Source organism: Acanthopagrus latus, chromosome 16 (genome assembly GCF_904848185.1).
Source record: "Acanthopagrus latus isolate v.2019 chromosome 16, fAcaLat1.1, whole genome shotgun sequence".
NCBI classification, from domain to species: domain Eukaryota; kingdom Metazoa; phylum Chordata; class Actinopteri; order Spariformes; family Sparidae; genus Acanthopagrus; species Acanthopagrus latus.
The window spans coordinates 2414465-2435657 of NC_051054.1; the positions used below are offsets into that span (position 1 = coordinate 2414465).

At 43.4% G+C, this 21193-nt stretch overlaps 1 protein-coding gene across 10 annotated transcripts in view; it reads right to left on the minus strand.

Moving 5' to 3' along the window:
• Nucleotides 1–21193, minus strand: part of LOC119034352 (potassium voltage-gated channel subfamily H member 5-like) — a 138784-nt gene that overhangs the window by 98421 nt on the left and 19170 nt on the right. For 3 of the 10 annotated variants that reach the window (XR_005079545.1, XM_037125278.1, XM_037125279.1), the window contains exon 1: nucleotides 6409–6690. The exons of 2 other annotated variants lie outside the window; for them this stretch is intronic. Coding sequence is in view for 4 of the 8 variants with exons in the window: in XM_037125278.1 (XP_036981173.1) it covers nucleotides 6409–6481 (73 nt within the window). In the remaining 4 variants the exon portion in view is untranslated. Of the gene's footprint in view, nucleotides 1–6408; nucleotides 6865–18997; nucleotides 19232–21193 lie in introns of those variants that run through there. 5 more of the 10 variants (XM_037125275.1, XM_037125273.1, XR_005079546.1 and 2 more) reach the window with 4 other exon arrangements.

The window sequence follows — 21193 nt, forward strand, 5'->3', positions numbered from 1 at the left end:
TCTTGGAATCTAAATCAAAAATCATTCTTGTTGCTGGTTCAGGTGGTTTAATCTTGGCTGAGGTCTCATTTATTTTCTACACACAGAAAAAAGAAGGTAACAAAACTCCTCACAGTCTAAAGGATCGATCACAGCAGCCAGTCACCCTCTGAGAGTATTAAAAAACTACGGAGCGGTCCTTTAAAAGCTGCAGCATCCTGCCTGCCCTTTGAAACCAAAGCGCTGAGTAAGACAGTCGGTTTGAATCATCTCGACCTTCCTGCCAAACAACTACTTATCCAGATCTTCAGCAAAAAAAAAAAAAAAGTGCCTCGACATTCATGATTTCTCAGCCTCAGTAGTCGTCTGACGGCCGCGGATCGTTTCACTCTTTAAACCATCAGATTATATTCTTATCGGAGCCGGACACAATCTGAAAGGCTGAACGTAGATTAATGTTTCATAACTGACGGTGACTGAAAGATCTTTGTCACGTGTCACTGCGCTTGTGATTGACTGATGATGACTCTGTTTAATGACGAGGAAAACAAGCAATCGACCTTTAACCAGCTGCACTTATGCACCAATAAAAAAAAAAGGATGAATTCAGAGCTCGTCTGTGCGAGCAGCAGAGGATCGCAGGCATCTTCCTTATTAGCAGAAATGATCACCATCATCCCCCCAAAGGCTCCACCAGAGAAAATTATTTCCCTATCTGTCAATCCCCTCGTTAAACCTGAACACAGTAACCAGCGGCTGCAGCAGACGCAGGCTTTGGGAACATCTTTCTCTCCCTCTTTCATAACCACACAGATATTAATTATTAATTCAATATATTCTACGTGGGGATAGCTGCGGTCACCGGGGAGGATGATGAGGATGATGAAAGAGGTTAAGACTGTTAAACATTTAACCAGAAAACGTGCACGTCACATCACGTTATCGGCGTGTAGTGTTATCAAAATCAACTTACAGAAGCTTCAGATCAGCGTGACTTCACTCATCGTTTACAGTAAACCCTCTGTCGTCACTGTGAAGCTTTTTCAAAGGGAATATTTAATCTAAAATGAAACTAAAGTAAGCAGAAACTTGTCTGCCAACTGTGGTTGGATGTTTGTAACAGTTGGGAAGTTATCATTTCAGTTCTGACTGATGAATCATGTTTTTATTAAGCATTCGTGATAAAACACCTGCTCGAAACCAGATGAGTAAGAAAAATGATTTACATGCATCATTCACAGATACCTGGGTCAGTAATTCACACTAAACGGCCAGTTAGATAATCGTCAGCAAGATTAAACGGTGTAACATTTGTGGTGACTGCAGGGAATATCTGTTTATTATCTTCTCAAGTCGTATCATCATCGCTGTCACATATCAAACATCTGAGCCAGCCTTGAAAATCCCACATGTGTAATATGTAAAAAACAGCGCGTGAACTCTTCTGGGTGTCAGTAAAACCGCAAATTCCCGGAAATGTGACTTGCAACATGAGCAGCTCTTCCTCCAGAAAAGAAACCGTGCAGATCGTCTGTGCAAGAAGCTTATTACAGCCAAGAACTTAAAACAAAAATCGTAGACAGCGACCCCTAGTGGCTGCAGTGATAAGATCCATATTAGAGGGAAATCAGTTGACGGACGAGGAACAGATCGGAGTGGACGGACGGATCGGACACACCCAGATTTCATTCAAGAAGCACAAGAAACACAACGTTGGAATAACTAACACACACTTATTCTAACCCAAACATGACGACATCGATATGTTGCGCATGTTTTAATAAACAAAAAAATCCCTCCACATAACATTTTAGTTGAGTGAGAGCGTCTCAAATCTGTCCTGTCGACACTCCAACATGTTGACGGTCAGCGACTGATGAAGCCTCAGACGTTCGGTTCTTCCAACCAGCAGAAACAGACCAACGTTTCTGCACAAGTGTTGACTGCAACACTTATTTTTTTTTTTTAACAGCACTGCAGGTAAAGTTCAAGTCTTGCGAGTTATTTTTAAGAGCGATCAGGCCCGACCCGGAGCCCGCGGCTCCTTGGAAAGGTCAGACAAACTATCGCCCTGCTTTTAGAAGATGGTCAGCAGTATTTGCAATTTGTAATTAATGAGCTGAAACTGCAGATAAAATCCTTCAACACCTGCCAAATCTGCTCCACCAAAAAGAGAAAGTTGGCGAGGAAGAGAGTGAATTTGTGGATGAAACGATTGATTCATCCTGAGCGTGCAGAGTTTCCCTCGGCATCACGTGACGCAGCAGTTAAACTATGACGCAGCAGTTAAACTATGACGCAGCAGTCAAACTATGACACAGCATTTAAAATCTCTGCAGTGAAACTCGACGGATGTGTTTCTCAAAGGTGTGTCAGCAGCTCCTCTCACACACTGATGAGTAAAAACCCTCTAACAGCACAGTCGATTGATTCCACTGGGCAGCCATCAGATGATATAAAACAAAAAAAAAAAAATACCAACTGTAATAAAAAATGTTCTCGCTGCAGTCAGGGAAAATCCTCTGTTGTATCAGCAGTGCAGCGGGTTATGTGACTCATAATAAAACTAGAAAATGGGTTCTGTATATCTGTCAGCGTCGGAAACAAATAATCACATGAGCGTGTTTCATTTAAACGTGAATTAAGAAGAAGAAGAAGAAGAAGAAGACGATGAAGAAGAAGAAGAAGACAAAGATGAAGACGAAGAAGAAGAAGAAGACGAAGACGAAGACGAAGAAGCTTTTGGACAGATTTTATGTCCTCGAGTGTTCAAGAGTTTCCGTCTTTCTCTGCCAAAAAGAAACCCGTGTTCGCTGTAGTTTCGATAAGTCCTCTTGTGATGAGAACGGCTCTGAAAGTGCTTCCAGTGATGAGAAGTGTGGAGAAAGTAGAGGGTGAATGCAAAAACAACCTGCTGATCCTGCTCCGTCAGCATCAGCTGTGTGGGGCAGCAGAGCAGCAAAAATGGCAGAAATGTGTTTCTGGAAATTTCTTTCAAAAACGGTCATGAACCATCATCTAGATTCTGATCGTTCTGCATGTTTAAATGTTCTGAAGACGAGAACCAGGCTTGAAATAGACCATGAATTTCCACATTTGCACCATTTAAAAACATGTTTGCACTAAAAATACTTATTTTCTTTAGACATTTACAAGCAAGTGTGCCAGTCATGATATAAAGTTAGCAGTTAACTTTTCTGCTAAACCACAGAATCGTCTGAGGCTGACATTAGCTGTCACAGCAGGAGGTGGAGGGTTTCCATCTGTCAGAATCAGGTGTTTTTTAAAGAGACCAGCACACATCTCCACCTGCAACTGATGTGACCAAGTGGTTTTTGTTCTTTAACCTGACCAGAGCAGAAGCACAGAGTTATGATGAGAGATAAACAGAAAATTCAACCCAAATAAATGTGAAGATGCAACAAAAACACACGCAGGTTGAACTTTTCTCTGGTTTTGCAGAAACCGACTTGGCTAACGTCCTCTGGCCAAAATGCTGAAAGTTCATTTGTTCTTGTTTCTTACAGGGAATCTGCAGAAACTACAGTTGGATCACTGCAAACAGAGGCTCCAACAAAGTCCAGCTTAGCCTGACGTACGCTGAGTCCAGCCTCATGGAGCAGAGATTAGCCTGACAAGCTGAGTCTGAGCGGTAACAACATGGTGTTTACTGCAGCTCCACCCACAGGACAAACTCTGCGTTTCTGCACCACAAGCAGTGTTTTTTTTTTTATTCCTCCAGCAGGTTTTGTTTGCTGGTGGTGGTCAGAACAAATCCAAAAACACTGCAGTGCATTGTGGGTAATGTATGAGAACATCAGCCTCATCTGTTCCCAGAATCACTTGAGTTCCTTGAAGTCATCACTTAAAAACCTGCTGCAGCCTCCAGTGGAATTAAAGAGCTGATGAAGACGTGACAAACACACAAAAACCTCCAGAATCATCTCGACTTTTCCCGCCCTCCTCTTTCATCAGAACCAATTACTTAGCCGGACACCGAGTTCGACCAATATGGCCGCCTGAAGGCCGACGGCGGCGGAAGCTGCTTGAAGAAAGAAAGAAAGAGCCGGGACGCCGTTCAGACCATCAGGGGACTCGACGCCTCGACTGAAACCCACTGATGAGATTATCTGAGCGCTAACAGCTCCGGTCCGACTGTCAGGGAGTTCTGTGACAGACTACATGAGACCTTTTAACTCCACGTCTAATTTACGGTTTAAATTAAAGACCCAAGTGACAATATAGATGAATTAATGCAGAGAAAACACGACATTACTGCAGACTGGGATGATCTGAGACACACAGGAGACGATTACTACCAGGGCTCGAATGTAACTGAGAACATTTACTCGAGTACTGGAATAAAATGGGTTTCCCCTCTGCCTACATTACCCACAATGCAACTAAAAAACAGAGTGACATCACCAGAGTCAAATCATCAGAAAACGCTGCAGCTTCTTCTGGAGACACAGAATACTTTTTAATAACCAGAATTAAATAATGTAAATCTCATAATTATCTTACTGTTAATGATTAAACTGCTTTATATGTTGTTTATAAAGAATTTCAGTGTTTAGTTAATTGTTATCTGACTGTTTCCAAAGTTTAATTAACTACAAACTCACTCTTTTTTATTAACAAAGGTCATTATGAGGTGTTATTAAAAACCTGTAAACACACTTTAATGTGGAAACTGGTGGAGTTTTTAAGAAGCATCCTGTCAGATCGGCTTCATTTTGAACTTTTTCCCACTTTTAATGTCCAGATACTCTGAAAATATAATCTGTAGTTCGAGGCTAAAGCTCCAAAACACTGAGGAATAATTAGTTTTTAATTTCTCTGTGTGTCGTGTTATAATGTTTGCAATGATTCATCTGCTCATTATTTTCATATTTAATCATTTCTAGTCTATTAAATGTCAAAAAATGTTTCCAGAGCTCAAAGTAAAAACCTCAAATTGCTTCTTTTGTTCCCAAAACTCTTAATTTCCTGTCAGAAATATGAAGAAAATCAGCAAATCGTCACATTTTAGAGACTGAAAGCTGCAAATGTTTGACATTTTTGCTCAACAAACGACTGAAACAATTAATTGATTATCAAAGCAGCTGACATCTTCTCTCCTAAATGATTAATCAATGAATCCTTGTCAATAACTGATATTCTGCAGCAGGCAGTCAAACTGTATTATACTGTAGAAATCATCTTTTTTTATGCCTCAGATCTGTGAAACTCATGAGGGATATTAATGAAATGGACTTGACTTGATCCATGTCTCAGTTTCAGTCCCGTGATTCCTTCAAACTTAAAGGCTGCAGCATCTCTGAGGCTCTGAGAACAATCAGGAGCTCTTCAGATCAGTCCAGATATCAGCTGGTGTGATCTCTCAGAGCGGAAAACACACAAAACAAACCAAAACACCACAACAACACAACAACTCCAACCCAAGCCTGACAGACACGCCGCCATGACGGCCTGAAACACCTTCTGGAAGCGTCTTCTTGACCTTTATCTCCACCCACCCTGACTCTAATTCCGGCCAATTACTCTGCTGAGTTTTCTGGGAATACAAAAGAAGAAGAAGAAGAAGAAGAAGAAGAAAAAGAAAAAAGAAGCAGCCATCAATCTAATCAGAGGAGAGTGCGCGTATTTTCTCAGGGCCGGTGCCAAGTCCGCGGCGCACTTTATGGAGAGGAAGAGAAACATGAGCTGCAGCCCGATAAAACCACACAAACCGAGCCAATAAGAGCCGAGTTGTACTGGAGACATTAAGATGATGAAGAACCGAGCACATATTTATTACTGAACCCAGCTGATCGCTCATTTTACCTCACAACCTGCCACTTCAGTCCAATAAACAAAACGCAGCTCTGGTGACGCAGGGTGTCGACTCTCTCTCCTCAAATAAATACAGACAATAAAACGAGGTGGAGGCTTGATTTGACAGTTAATTGATGATCATAATGCTGCAGATTTATTGGCTCAGCTTCTGTCAAAACTCATCAACACAAAATAAACTTTTAATCCTCGGTGTCTGTCGACATTTTAACATAATTTCGTCTCCAAAAAGTCGAACAGCGGCGAATAAATCGGTGCGTAAACTGTGACTCCCGGTGAACATCTCGCCGACACGAACCAGAAATTAATTAGATTTTCCCCAAAACTGCATCACACGTTCCTCCTGGGAGAAATAATCCTGTTTACATGTAACTTAACCCGGTTTAACGTTACTTATTACGCGTGCAGCCTTCAGAGAGAAGGTGAACTCCATCACAGCACCATGAGAGCCGGAGTGAAGTGTGACTGTGCGGGTTTATCCTCCACCTCCACCTCCGTGATGTGAAGGCACACTGTATTCCAGCAGAGTCCGGGTCCGAGCCGCCTGGAGGAGCCAAACCCAGACACAAGCCTCGCTCCGACGCGCGGACTCACCACTTGAACGCCGGACGATGTTCTCCAGAAAAGTGTTCTGCGGTGCCACAAGCCCTCTCTTTCCCCCGGGCATCCTGCTGCGGGCGGGCGGAGCTGGTGTCGGTCAGGGTCTGCGGCGGTGTGCGTGCTGCTCGGAGGTCGGTTCTGATGCTGGCTCTCAGTCGGACCGATGTAGAAGCTCATTGTAACCGTGCGCTCTGGCTGCTCGGGGCGCACTGAGCCACGGCGGCGGAGCTGCATCCCCGCTGCCCGACTGGAGCGCCAGGACGCATGCGTGTCTGCTGCTGCGGGCTCGGTCCTCCAAAATATCATGCGCTGCTATGATACATGTTTATGTTTACAGTTTGATTACGTTGCTCATCTTAATGACATGATGCCGTTTAATTAATAACAGTGATAATAATATGATTATAAGGAGAATACACGAGAAGTCTGTATCTCTATAGAGGCTGGGAATTAAAGTAACTGGTGAGTTTATTAAAGATTAAAACGCTTACAAATAATTTAATGACTGTAATACATTAATACAAATATTGTTGGGGGTTGCCAGGTTGTGAGGATGAGGATTCGAGGGTAAGGGAGGATGATGACGAGGGAGGTTGGAGGATGTGGGTGAGGGAGAATGGTGATGGAGGATGATGAGGAGGAAAGATGGAGGATGAAGGATGAGGGTGAGGCTCAGGGATGAGGTAGGATGAAGGATGATGAGGGAGGACAAGAGAGGATGGAGAATGTGGGTGAGGGAGGATGATGATGGATGATGATGATGGAGGACAGAGGATGAGGAAGGATGGAGGATGGTGATGAGGAAAGATGGAGGATGTGGGTAAGGGTGAGGCTCAGGGATGAGGTAGGATGGAGGATGATGATGGAGGATGAGGGAGGATGGAGGATGATGATGATGAGGAAAGATGGAGGATGTGGGTGAGGGAGGATGATGATGGAGGATGATGGAGGATGTCAACATTTTAGTCTTGACACCAGGTTTAACACACCACAACTCGACACACGGTGGAGCCACGAGTGTTTCACTCAGAGTCACTGCTCCACCACACATCAGGGACATGGAGGTGCATAAATCAAACTAAACTTCAGTAAAGTGAACAACAACAACAACCACCACCAGTGTGTCGTCTGACCAGGAACGCTCATTAGACTGTATGGAGGGCTGCTGGGGCCCCTGAGAGCCGAAGGCCCCGACTGGAGCTGTGGCCGGTCCTCCGTCTGTCTGCTCCACCCGACACCACCACGCTTTAACTCACTGTTCATACCAGGACTCAAAACCTCAAGCTGCACTGCATCTCACTTATTGACTGGGAAATAATAAAAGAGTTATTTATAACTTTAAATAGTCTCACAGGAGCTGAAGTTTTTATTACAGCCTGTAACAGCTGCAGCACAGTGATTGACTGAGAGGCTTCATAATAACTGTTACATAAGCCGGCAGAAACAACAGAGTTAGTTTAACACTTACTGATATTTTGTTCTTTTTATTTCCTCCCCTCTCTTAATTCTTTATGACACATGTAGGAGATGAAGTTCTGCAGCCGGCTGCAGGCTGACACCAGACTGGTGATTCACAACGATCGGCGTTTATTGTTATTATTGCTGCAACTGATCTAAACTCTGGTTCAGTTTACTGTGGATGCTGATAAATCCCTCGAACCACAAACGTGAACTTTAAATCCTATAAAAGTGATGAATCATCAACAGAGAGAGAGAAAAAAAATGTAAATATTGGAGAGAAAACAAACACGAGTCTGTGCTGAGTCAATGTTATTCTTCTGCTTTCTATACTGCAGATCACTTCACACTCCCTGAGACTATAAAACAGTCCAGAACACACACACACACACACTCACACACTCACACACACACACACACACTCACACACACACTCGACTTTACATAATCAGCAGGTTTAAAAACATGAATATGATATTAAGCAGGTAGCTGTTGCGGTTGACGCAGTCGCTCTGATGTTGGACCGGATGTCAAAGTCTTATTTTGTGAATCTCTCATCTCATTTCTGCACCTGTTAACACCCGCTGATTCTCCTCCGACGCCGTCACTGAGGATGTGACAACAGTGTGTGTGTGTGTGTGTGTGTGTGTGTGTGTGTGTGTGAGAGTGTGTGTGTGTGTGTGAGTGTGTGTGTGTGTGTGTGTGTGTGTGTGTGTGTGTGTGAGTGTGTGGTCTCTAAGCACACACGGCTCCAAACGCTCCTGTGGGACGCCCTTAATTGGCCCACTTGCATCATGGGGTATCAAACATATGTGACAGCGCAGGTCGGACAGCTGCCGTCTGCTCTCCCTCTGAAACATTTAGCGAACGTGTCTCGCTCGCACGACTGTACGGAGGCTCAGCGAGGACAAAAACAGCAGCTGGAGAGAACTTGATAAACTACCGGAGGTGGATCTGACTGGCCGTCAGTTCCAGTTACAGGAAGTGACACCAGCTACCGGCGGTTTTGCCGACACTGGATCTTATTTTATCCAGAAAATGTTTTCCGGTTTTTGCTCTGATTCACAGAGTTTCCTGAAAGTTAGCACAGTTAGCTCCAAAGTTAGCACTGAGGTGAAGCGCTGGTGTTGACATTCCTACTAGATGAGTCGAGCTGACGATGGACTCAGCAGCTTCTACAGATGACGGAGCCTGAAGAGGACGCTGATGGAGGAAGCCAAATGCATGAGCTTTTCCTCAACCTAACCAAACCAAACAAAGTTAAAATGTCCTAGTTTAATATGTGAAGTTTGTCAGCAAAGTTTTACATATTAGGTATTTTTTGCTGAGTCGACCGTGGAGCCTTTCACACGCAAAACTGACACTAGAGAGTTCGGTAGAGCGTTTTGGAGCTGAAGGCCAGAGACCCGGCTGCTGTGTTTGAAAAAAAAAAGCTGGTAGCGATGTTACACCAGAGACAAAGTGTTTATTTTATTCATAAAAAACACATCCAGCCTAATCAAAGTGTTTTTGCTGCCTGGTTCCAACAGCACTCTGGAGGCAGGACGCCGTCCGGGTGGTTTTTCCTCCTCAGACTCAAAACAGCAGCAGAGCAACAGCTGCATGAAAACAGCGTCTCAGTCAGGAGTGATTGTGTGAAGACAGAGGACCCAGAGGACACAAACAAAAAGCTGCTTTACTTCAAAGTTTCCACTTGTGTGTTGATAATAAAATCCTGGCGAGCGTTTCCCCAGGTGAGCAGAAACTCTGTTTGTTTTTCTCCCAACACGACCGGAGAACGAGCATCGCCACTCGGGTACAATATCTCGTCTCTGGTGTTGCTTTGCCTGCTTTGGACCTTTGGACACAAGAGCGCACGTGACCCGGCACTTTTAATGTTGGAGATTTAGGAATTTAATCTCAGTCTTTGCAAAATGTGATAAACAAACTTTGTTTAGTTTATGATCCCATGTGCATCTGAACAAAAGCACACCTGAGCCGAGTGAGACTGGGTTCTTGTTGCATGTGCCGCAGACCGGACAGCGAGTGGAGTCTCCACGGGGATTTGATGAGTTGTAATTACTCTAATTACACTGCATCACTAACCCGCAATTATGCCCAATCAGCATTCAGCAGGCGGGCCGGTACTGCTCATGTAGAACCGGCGCTCGTGGCCACCATTCACGCCAGCTGATAATGTATTTTCAGGACGCAAAGGCTCCAAAGAGGCGCGTGCAAATCAGCTCACTGACAGGACGAAACGCTTACGAGCTACAAAACAACCGCGGCGGTCTGAAGAGGGTTTCTGCAGCTCTTAAATCTGAGCTTCGGTTGTTTTCAGCGCCGCGGCTCATCGGGTAGAAACGGGTAAATGTCACACGGTGGAGATCAAAGGCAGCAGTGGGACGACTCTGACGCCTCGTTCGGGGAGGGGAAGAGTGGATGGAGGTATCGAACCCACCACAGCGACGATCAATGCACCGCCTCCACATCTGGAGGGAGACATAGCTGCATCCCTGCTTATTGATCTCAGAATTAATTAGTCCGGCTTCCACCAGGGCTGCCTGTCTCCCACCGCTCCTAAAAAAAGAAAAAAGGGATCGAATATCAAAGCACCGATATCACTGCCTCCACCGACGCTCCAACACCAGAGCAGACTGTGGTCATCATGCCAACACGCCAGGAGCTCCATCAAAGGCTGAACCGACTACAAAAAAGACAGAAGTTGGTGGAGGAGAAGTTGGTGTTTGATGGTTAAGCAGGCAGGAGGTGAGGTGAGGCTGGAGCTCAGGGACTAAATGGGTTTTGTCCCCTGTAGTCTCAGTTGTATCAGCGATCAGCAGCACCAGGGGACCAGCAGGAGCTACTAATTGCTGCGTGGATCAATAACAAAAAGCATCAATAAATTCCTTCAGGGCTGGATTAACCTGTTGGGGCCCAAATTTACTGTTCTGACCCGATCGACCTCAACGACCCGTCGAGCGTCTTCGAGTCCTAATAAGTGCGGACTAAACAGAGAAGTCCATTCAACATCCAGAAATCGAATTCTCCTCTGGTGAAATAATCAGCCTGTCGTCATCGGAGGAACGGACGCACATGCTGATTCTAACAAACCATATTTATGTTTGTTGTTGGCCGGTGACCTCGAGTGGCTGTAGTAATTATTACAGCAGCAAAGGAGGAAGTCAGACGTGGTGCGGAGCGACAAAGTCCACGTAGGAGAGGAGGTCAGGGGACAAACACCAAACCTCCTCCGCCCATCATCCACCTGTTCACTCGTCTCTCCTCCAGATTGTCTAGTTTGCATCCACCTCAGCTTTTGTTCTCGTCTCTGCCTGTCTGATCCCTGGATTGATGGTTTTCTGTCTGTCTAATCTCTCACTGGATAAATTCACCTGTCTTGATTTTAATCCTCGTCTACTACTGGATTCAAGTAAAACGTGAACTCTTAGCTGAACCCGTCTGCCTGCGAGTCGTACAGTAGAGAAACATGATTTATAGGAGACAGATTTGCATGCAGTGAACCAGGAGGTTTGTTTGGGGCCTCAGCACTGTTTCTGTTTGTTCAGTGATCGAGTAGCTGGACTTCCTGTTTCTCTGTTTGGCTGCCTGCGGTGTCACCTGGTGGGCGCCTGAACAGCTTCCCGTGACATTTGGGCAAAGCCTCTTCCTCTGCGGCTTAATTGCAGCCTACTTTTTAAAAACCACAAATATAAATGCTTGAGGGAGGACGGCGTGGAAGCTTCTGGAGGAGGCGCCTGAGGAAACCTGCCTGCGATCATTTTGTTTCGCTGTTATTGCTAATTACAACTGTGATGCTCCTCCTGCAGCTTGTGCCTCTGAATCCCCCATTTTCCCTCCATCTGAATGTTACAGCTTGAATAGGCTTATTTTGGAGCATTAATGTTATAGCTTTCAGTGAATCACTCCCTTTTTCCTAATCTGAGATACACAGTACGTGTTGCAGTGGCATAAAGACACACACACACACACACACACACACACACACACACACAAACACCTTGGCACCGGATACAGTTAAATAAAAGGCCTCTGGAGGAGGAAACACAAGCCAGATATATAAAATACAGTCATATTCCAACTGTCAGCAAGAGGCAGGGGTGTCATAATGCTGAGGAAACTGAGAGAAAAGCCACATTATTTATTTATATGTCCCTTAAACTCGGCAGCGTTGGTCCAAAGAAAGATTTCTTAACAAATACAAACCAGGTTTTCTTTAAAAGATGATAGATAACAGAGATTTTACCTCATGCATGCATGATTCCGAGAGGAGGACTCGTGTCTTTGATGACCTTATCTAAACCCTTCAGTGAAGATTTAAGAACTAGTCCATGACATGTCAACTTTGAATCTAACGCCAAGATATCTGACGCCAAACTGTTTGTTTTGTGGCAACATCAGGACAGATGTCTCTCAACCAACTGGTCCATGACATCGTTAAAACCAAGTCTCTGATTTCCATTAAATTTGTTGCCTATTCGTGGTCCCCGGAGTATAAATCAATACTTCGCTTGAACCCCAAACTCTTTCATTAGCGTCACCCCAACCACATGATCCATTATGTGGAAAACTAAAGCTCAGATTTCCAGAAATTTGCTGTATGAATCCCCACATTGCCTATTCTTGCTTTGTTTTCATGGTCCCCAGAGGCAGGATAGTAATGATTTTCATGATATTATTATCCTCAGGCAAAAACGTATCCAAAACAAAACTGATTCGTGCCATTGTATTCTGACTGTTTGCCCCCAATTCCCATGAAAATTGCTACATTCAGGCTCCCCAGAGGATGAAACACTACACATTTGTGAAAATCAAAGTAATTTCACTGGTGCCATCCCAAAGAACATCATTTTTTGGGAGGCATATGAATCATGACATACAAAATAAACTAAAGCCCAGATATCCAGAACTTTTACTAATATTTATGGTTCCCAGAGGATGAGCCCTCCAGACTTTTTACCTCCATGAACCTTCTATAGTCCCATCATCTGATCCACAAACAGGCCCAAACTCTCCACCTGTGCCCAAGAAATACCAAAACATTACGAGCAGAGTGCTGTGAAACATACTGATCACATCTGTGCTCCGTTATCTCAACTCGATTTGAATTTTTTAACAGTTTTAGTTTCGCTGCAGATCATCTGCTCCATCCGTCCTCCTGTGGAGACCTCACAGACTCCTATTACGTCCAGATAGCTCACACACTGCATTAAACTTTACCGCCACAAGATGAAAACACATCATGTTATTTATTCCTAGATTTCTGTAGAATATATCGGCGAGTAGAGCTCCTCATGCAGATCTCTGGATGAGTCACCATCCTGCCCTGCAAACTCCTGATACTTAAGGCGAAACTTGAAGTTACAGACATTTTTCTTTAGATGAACTACTGAAGCTTTGAGACAAGTGGAACGATCTGATGATGCTTTTCCATTTCTCATGAGAAAAATAAAACCAAGCACTGATGTAAGTCACTTGATGAAGTTATGAGTGTTTACATCAACTGCAAAAAAAGAAACAAATCTGTGGTTGTTGAAGTTTTTCAGGAAAAAAGCACCGTGAGTCACCTTTAATCGCCCACAGCGGGCTATTAACGGCTTCGGTTTCCATGTCAACAGGGTGGATTATGTAGTTGAAATGGACGGTAAGAAAGGTGCATGACGTGAAGGTGAGGATGGAAAATGGAGTGTCGAGTTAATGAATCGATAACGAGTGAATATTTCTTCCCTGTGTGTTAAATGAGATCACCTGAAATGAGAAAACGCTAGCTGCCCAGATAAAGTGGAAGATGAGTCTGAGTTTAAAAGAGTTTCTGCAGGATCATCTGGTATAAAATGAATCATAAGACAGGAACAGCTCAAATCAAGAGATCTAACTGGCTCAACTCAGGACAAAACAATCAAGATTGATGGTTTTAAGGTGACATGATGTAAGTGTTGCACTTATAAGCTGGATATTATAAACACTTTACTGACTTTTTCTGTATTATCACGTTTCTTGTGTATGTTGTCATTGCATGTTGGTAAACTGCATTATTACTGCTGTTAGTTAAGTAATGAAATAATTAATTGCAGTCACAACTTCCTTTGAATGCACCCATCAGCTTCAAAGTTAGTTTGGAGGACGAGGAAGAAGAAGACGACGATGACAAAACAAGATGAAAATTATGACAAAGAAGACGACAATAAAGACAGAATAAGAAGACAAAAGACAAAAGCGACGACAAAGAGGAAGACAAAAGGCGACAACGACAAGGAAGGCGACGTAGAAGACTAAGAAGAAGACGACAAAAGGAGACGAAGAAGATGAAGAAGACTTAAAAGAAAAAGACGAAGGCAAAGAAGATGAAGAAGAACCACGAGTCCTTTAAGAGGCCCCGTTAGCTTCAAAGTTAGCCTGTAGCCTACTTTTCCCCCAACACACACTATAAGATGACGTTACACGATGATGTCGCCCTGATGAGGCTGATAAATCACTTTTATTTCAGCATCCAGTGAGATCAGAAAACAAGACACGAGACACGAGAGCATCTTTGCTGCAGTGACGAACATTCATCACAGCGCAGAAGTCAAATATTATTCATCACGAGCAGACGGCGTCGAGACAACAGCAGCAATTAAAAACATCACAAACATTTCCCGGGCCGCGTCCACACGACTGCACCTGCCCACCTGTGTGTGTGTGTGTGTGTGTGTGTGTGTGCGTGAACAAGCCTCTGGGCTTATGGGTCAGGAGGTTTTTGTGCTCGTCCGACTACAGAAAGAAATCCGACTATTTCCGGGGGGCTGAAATGAGACTTTTCAGACGCCACCTCGGTCAGGGAGCTGGAGCTGTGTGAGGGTGAGGAGAGGTTTTTACACGAGCTGACAGTCTGTTCCTCAGCATGCTGCATTAAGTCGTGTTAAATATTTAGCCACGTCGGATTGAAACAGCAAAAATGGATGTTTAGAGTCCTCGGTGGATTTCCGACCTCTTTTGGCCTGCCTCCTGGTTTCTCTCAGCGTTCATCAGACCGTCTGCTGCGTATACTGGGATTAATTAACTCCACACAAACATACAGCGGGAGGATGGCTTCCAATTAAAAACAGATTAAACATGTATAAATGCACAACAGGCTTAAAAAATGATGAAGAAAAGGAGAAAATGCAGACTAATAATCATCGAAGAACAGATTCAAAACCAGATTGTCGCCGTTAGATTAAATTAAGCGAGCCAGCAGCCTGGTCCAGTTTCTTAACGTCCAATCTAAAAATACTTTATCAGCAGAATCGCAAGCTGGTGGAGTTACGAGGAAGACGTGATTGTTGAATTTTCCCTACAAACCAACCGAATAAAGACTGAAGAGCAGGAATTGAGAAAAAAAAAATCTCGACACAAAATCAACACCATGAATCACTGAGAGCCGACGAGAAGGTTTCATTTTATCTGTTAATATTTTTGGTGTAAAAATCAACTCCGACGTGCCGTTTGTAAATGTGTGGGAGTGTTATGACTCACTCCGTCTCCAACATCTGTGCTCTCCTCACACACACTCAGATCTTATTTCACACTCATAAAATATGTAGGAGGGAAATCTAAATCACCCTCTCATCATCAAGAGAGATAAACACGAGGAGAGACGAAATCAGACAAAAACAATAAATTATCTTTTACTAAAACTTATTTGGCAACAGCTCGACTGTTAATTTACTGATGAGATGTGTTTAAGAGGAGCCGGCTGTGAGGAAGGTTTACTCTGTTGGGACTGATTAAAATTTTATCTATGACTAATATTTCAGAAATTACTGATGAGTCAGGCTTCACTTGCCAGAGTGGAAGAAGAAGAAGAAGCAGAAGGCGCAAGAAGATGCAGAACAAGAAGCAGAAGAGGAAGATGTAAGGAGACGCAGAAGAAAAAGCAGAAGACGGCAGAAGAAGAAGAATCAAAGACGCATGAAGATGTAGAAGAAGAAAAAGAGGCAGAGGATGCAAGAGGACGCAAAAGAAGAAGAAGCAGAAGATGCAAGAAGATGCACAAAGAAGAAGAAGAAGCAGAAGAAGAAGAAGCAGAAGGATGATGATCTTCTCATTTTGCTGTGACAGAAAAGAAGAAAGTAAAGCAGCAGCAAAGGAAGAAGAAAAAGAGGCAAAAACTAAGAAACAAGAGAAGAAGATGTTCTGTCCATCATGTCATTTTCAACATGGACCCTCATTGTGTCATGGGAACAACATTTACATTTCACCGTCCTTTAAGGTTTCTGATAAAACAGATGTGTTTTTCTCCAGCTGTGATCTAAACCTGCAGTTTTCCTGACGACGCCTCATTAAGAGTCACCGAGCCCCGCTGACTCCACGGTGAGGAAGTCAGCTGAGGAGAAACATTAAAGAGCCTCGTGCTAATTAAGGCTCCGCTTCCTTTGAAGTTCATGGCTTGTGTGGTCTTCAGTGGACACAGAGTCCAGGATGAACCTGCACGTCGAGCCTCAAAGGGCCAGAATCATGCACCAAGGCCACGTTACAAACTGGATTATCTGACTGGATCTGAAAGTCGAGTCCATGTCACTGCATAACATCTTGTTTCATAGTAACACAAAGCCTCTGCACAGTGTTTTTGCATCTGAAAAGCTTCAAACTGGCGGATACGTTACTTAAACTGACCTTTCTGAGTCACATTTCATGATCTCACTGGCACTTTTAAATAGCAGCCTCCCACAGAGGCAGCTGATGCATATTTATTAAAAGAAAAACAGGGTTTTTGTGGACGTTCTCCTCGTTTCTCCCTCCAGTCAAAGACTTTTATTCAAGTCATCTTTACATAAACGCCCCAAAAACAAGGTCTGAACAAAATCTGTCACCTGGAGCTCAAAACCTCCGACTGAAACAAATAAATGAGCTCGACAGGAGACGTTTTACAAATCTACACCAGCTGCTGGTGTGTGTGTCGACACACAAACACACATTTGTATATCAGACAGCTCGTCGTATGTGTGTGTTTCTGTTCGTCACTCCTCCAGCAGTATTATCATTTCCGACAGGGTAGCGGGAGGATTCATACGTTCAATTATCGTTCTGTCGTCATTGAAAAAAACGGTTAGAAGCTTTTATCTTGTTCATTAAAACAACAACTCATCTCATTAAGAGTACAAAAACGTGCCTTATAAAAGCTATACGAGTGTGGGAATCCCTATAGGCGCCACATTTCCACATCACACAGAGCTTGTTTTTATATGGAGAATCACAAAGTGTTGAAGATTAGCCTGAAGCAATCTGGGATTAAGAAGCTTATATCGATATACATTCATTTATCACTGCACGGAGATTAAAGTGAAGCAGGACAGACGAGATATTCAGACAGAGAGACGAGACACCAGAGGAAGAATAAATCAAGGGAGGAGGAGTCAACAAGAGAGAGGAAACAAGCAGAAGAGGAGACGAGGAAGTTAGTTTTAGAGGAAACTGTGGAGGAAAGGAAAGGAAAGGAAAGGAAACAAGGTGGAGAGAGAGACAAGTTGACAGAAGATGAGGGTCAAAGAGGAAACCAGGCAAAGAAAAGGAAGGAAAAGGAAAGAGGAAGAAGAGGAGATGAGGGGGACAGAAGAAGGAAGGAGGAAATAAAAGAAGAAAAAAAAACAATCAGAAGAAACAAGTACAGAAGAAAACAAAGGGGGAAGTTAGAAACTTGAAGAAGGAAACAAGGAAAAGAAAGGAAATGAGGGAATGAAAGGAGGACAAAAGGAAACAACAGAGCAAAAGCAGAAGATAAGACAGAAAAGACAGGAAAGGAAGAAAAAGAGGACAGAGGAAAGTCAACAATGAAAGTAAAGGGAAAGGAAGGAGAGGTGGAAATAAGGAGAGAAAAGGAAAGAGATGTAAAGGAGCGGAGGAAGGGAAAAAGGAGGAGTCAAGGAGGAGAGGAAAGGAGGAATAAGGAGGGAAACAAGACGAGGAAAGGAAAAACTGGAGAGACGGAAACAAGTGAGTTCAGGGAATCCTAGGAAACAAGGAGAGGAGATAAAGAAAATAAGAATAGAAGATAAACGAAACCAGAGGAGGTGGAGAGGAGATGAAGAAAACACAAGGGGAGGAGGAAAGGAAAGATGTGGAGGAATGTGAGATAAACGATGGAGGGATAAAGAAATAAATTAAATACTGTTATATGAAGAGAAAAGAGATGAGAGATGCAGGGAGGAATCAGGAAATCAGACAGGAGGAGGAAGAGGAAGAGGTTCCTGTTTCTGCAGTGATTTGGCAGAAAGAGAGAAAGAGGAGAGGAGAAACAGAAAGCCACCGCAGGGAGACGGATGATCTCCTCCTTCTTGTTTTAGTGGAGAAGCCTCGGAAACAGGAGGAGGAAGGAAACTTTGTGAACTCCAAAATAAAAGCGTGCAGAGACCGACGGAGGGGACGTGACTCAGCCCGACAGGAAGCCACCATCAGAATAAAAGAACAGAGTCAGAGAGGGTTCCCCATCAGTGTGACGAGTCTGATGGAGATAAGAAGCCCAGAGGAGGAGGAGGAGGAAGAGGAGGAGGAGGAGGAGGAGGAAGAGGAGGAGGAGGAGGAGGAAGAGGAGATCATTAATTACAGGCAGTGTTTTATAAGAGATGAATCCTGCAGGAGCATTAATGACAGCAGGAGAGGAGAAGCAGCTTTAATCATAGATATATACATTTTAAATTAAAAGGCAACAGAAAGGATGAAAGGATGAATATGAGATTTAAAAAAAAAAAAAACAGTATTCTTTAAAAAGTGTTGGAGATTAGAGAACAAAGACATTAAGAGCTGCGACACACGGCTGGTTTGGTTACTGAATCACAACATCAACTCACAAAAAAATTCCACTTTTGTGTTCTCTCTGCTTATTTAATCAACCCAGTTACTGATTAGAACCCTCAAAGTGCCTAATCGTCCCTCAGAATTAATCATTTACACCCTTGAATTAAATCTTGAATGTTGAGAGGATCAGTCTGTTTTAAGTGCTGGTGAGTGAGAGTGTGACTCCCCCTACAGGATGAAATCCGCCACTACAGCTCAGTGCTGACACAGACTGTCGGTCATGGACCTCAACGACACACCTGTACAGTGTTGCGAGTGTTTCTTGCACAGAAGTGATGCTACTGCAGTGACAGACAAGATATATTAATACCTGGTCGCAGGTGTTCTCCAGGAGCACATTTCAGGGTCTGCATCCTTCGCCATTTTCTCTCTTTCTTTCTTATTTTCAGGCGTGCAAAGTATCTTAGGATATGTGAGGCCACGAAGGATAGTAGCGGTGCATCCTCCAGAAACAGGGAGAAGAAGGAGCAATCGGATTGGGACAGCCTTCGCACCGCGTTGTGACATAATTGGCCTTCAAATGCTCCTCCGATGGATGCAGACCCTGAATTGAGACACAGCAACAGACTCACAAACTGAAAATGTTTCCACCTGACACTGTTGTGCCTGGAAAACATAGAAGAAATCAAGAAATGGAAATGAATTTCAGCCAGACGAGACTGTAAACAAACCACAGCATCCATGAAACTCACAGGAAAGATTCTGGATTTATCAACAAAGAATGGAAAACGCTATTAAAGTTTCTTTAAGAGGAATTTATTTCAGCACTTCTAGAGAGAATGTCCTGGAAGTCGCCTTGCATGCTTCTGAACTTCACACGGAGCCAGGCTAACAAACTCCTCTGCTTCCAGTCTTTACGCTAAGCTAGGCTAAACACGCCTCATCTCAAATGCTCCAAAATGTTGAACTATTCCTTTAAGATGCATCAGATCAGTGTACAGTAAATGTTAAAGAAGCTGCAGAGCAGTGGGTGGTGCAGAGGTGTAATCAACTGAATCATCAGCACTGTGGGCTAATTAATTATGACAGAGTGCTCACAGGGTGTCACGGCCTCTTTTATAAAAGAAGCTAAAATGTGCAGCGAGGCGTTGGGAGCTTTCCGGTAATTAGACCGGGCCCAAACACAAGAGATAAAAAAGGTGGACGAGCCTTTGAAGGAACTTCTCTTCACCGCGAGCTGTCGGAGTTTTCTGCTCGACAGGTGAGCCTAATTAGATAAAATGGTAAGCAGCTCCACCAGCACACACACACACACACACACACACACACACACACACACACTCCAACTCCTCCACCCACTCTGCTAATTATAGTCCCCACCTCCTCCTGTGTGTTACAACAAGACTCCACTTCAGTGAAACATCATGACAAACATCTGTGCACGCTCACATTTTCTGTTTTTATGCTGTTAGATTTAAAATTCAGACCAAAGTGTTTCTTGTAATGCCCCTTTAAATCACCTTTATTCTTTGGTGAATAGCTGCAGTAACTTTATCTACAGTATGTGATGTTAACAAGAAAGAGGACGGTAAGTTTTACTCCTTCCTGCTTCTGTATCTCAAAGCGTATTAAAAGTTTGGGTTTTATTGGTTTCATAAAATTGCCATTGAAAACTGGACCATGAAATGACCAAAATAAACTGAATATGTAACAAAATCTTTAAAAGAAATTGTTTCATTTTGTGGTTTTTGCTGGAGAAACTAGAAAGCATGGATTTGATTCACAAACATTTTTATCGATTTTTTTCTTTAAAAAGGTTCATTTGTTCCTCTTTAATTAATTTCCCTATAAATAATATGCAAAGTTGTCAACATAACAGGTGAAATACTTCAAAGGAGACAGAACTGTTATGATCACCTTTAGAATAATATTTGACTCATAACTCAAAGTCTAGGCGCGATATTAGGACAATATTTTAAGTTTTACATGAATTCATTTACACGCCTCTCTGAACTGCAGGTCTCTACTGACCTCTGGTGGCAAACTGAGGACTGTCTTTTCTTTGTGATCAGGTAGTTTTTGTGTTTCTTTTACTTTTGGTGGGAGTACTTTTCTTTAAGTTCTTTACATCTTTAAGACTGCAGGACTTTTATTTGATCTTGCACGATAGATGTTTCAGGATGAAACACTTGTGATCAACGTTCACAGAAGGAAAAAAGAAACTTCTCAAAACCCTCCTGCATTATAATCCACTTCTCTTCTCACACACTAACACTTCACCTCTTTCAGGTCTCATCACTTCACCTGTGTGCTGTTCACCTCCACACTTCCTCCTGCTCTCCTATTGGTCAAGTCAAGTTGATCCACATCTGGGTGATCTCACTTTTTAAGACCACACACGGAGCTCCGACAGGCTGGTCAGAATCTGCTCCTGTTCTTATGTAACTACAGGAGTCATTATCATAGTCCGACCTCCTCTGAGCGGTGACAGGAGATATCTGAGAGGAGGCTTCATCCCCGAGGTGAAGTTCGGTGTGTACAGCAGTGTATAAACCAACATCAGTGT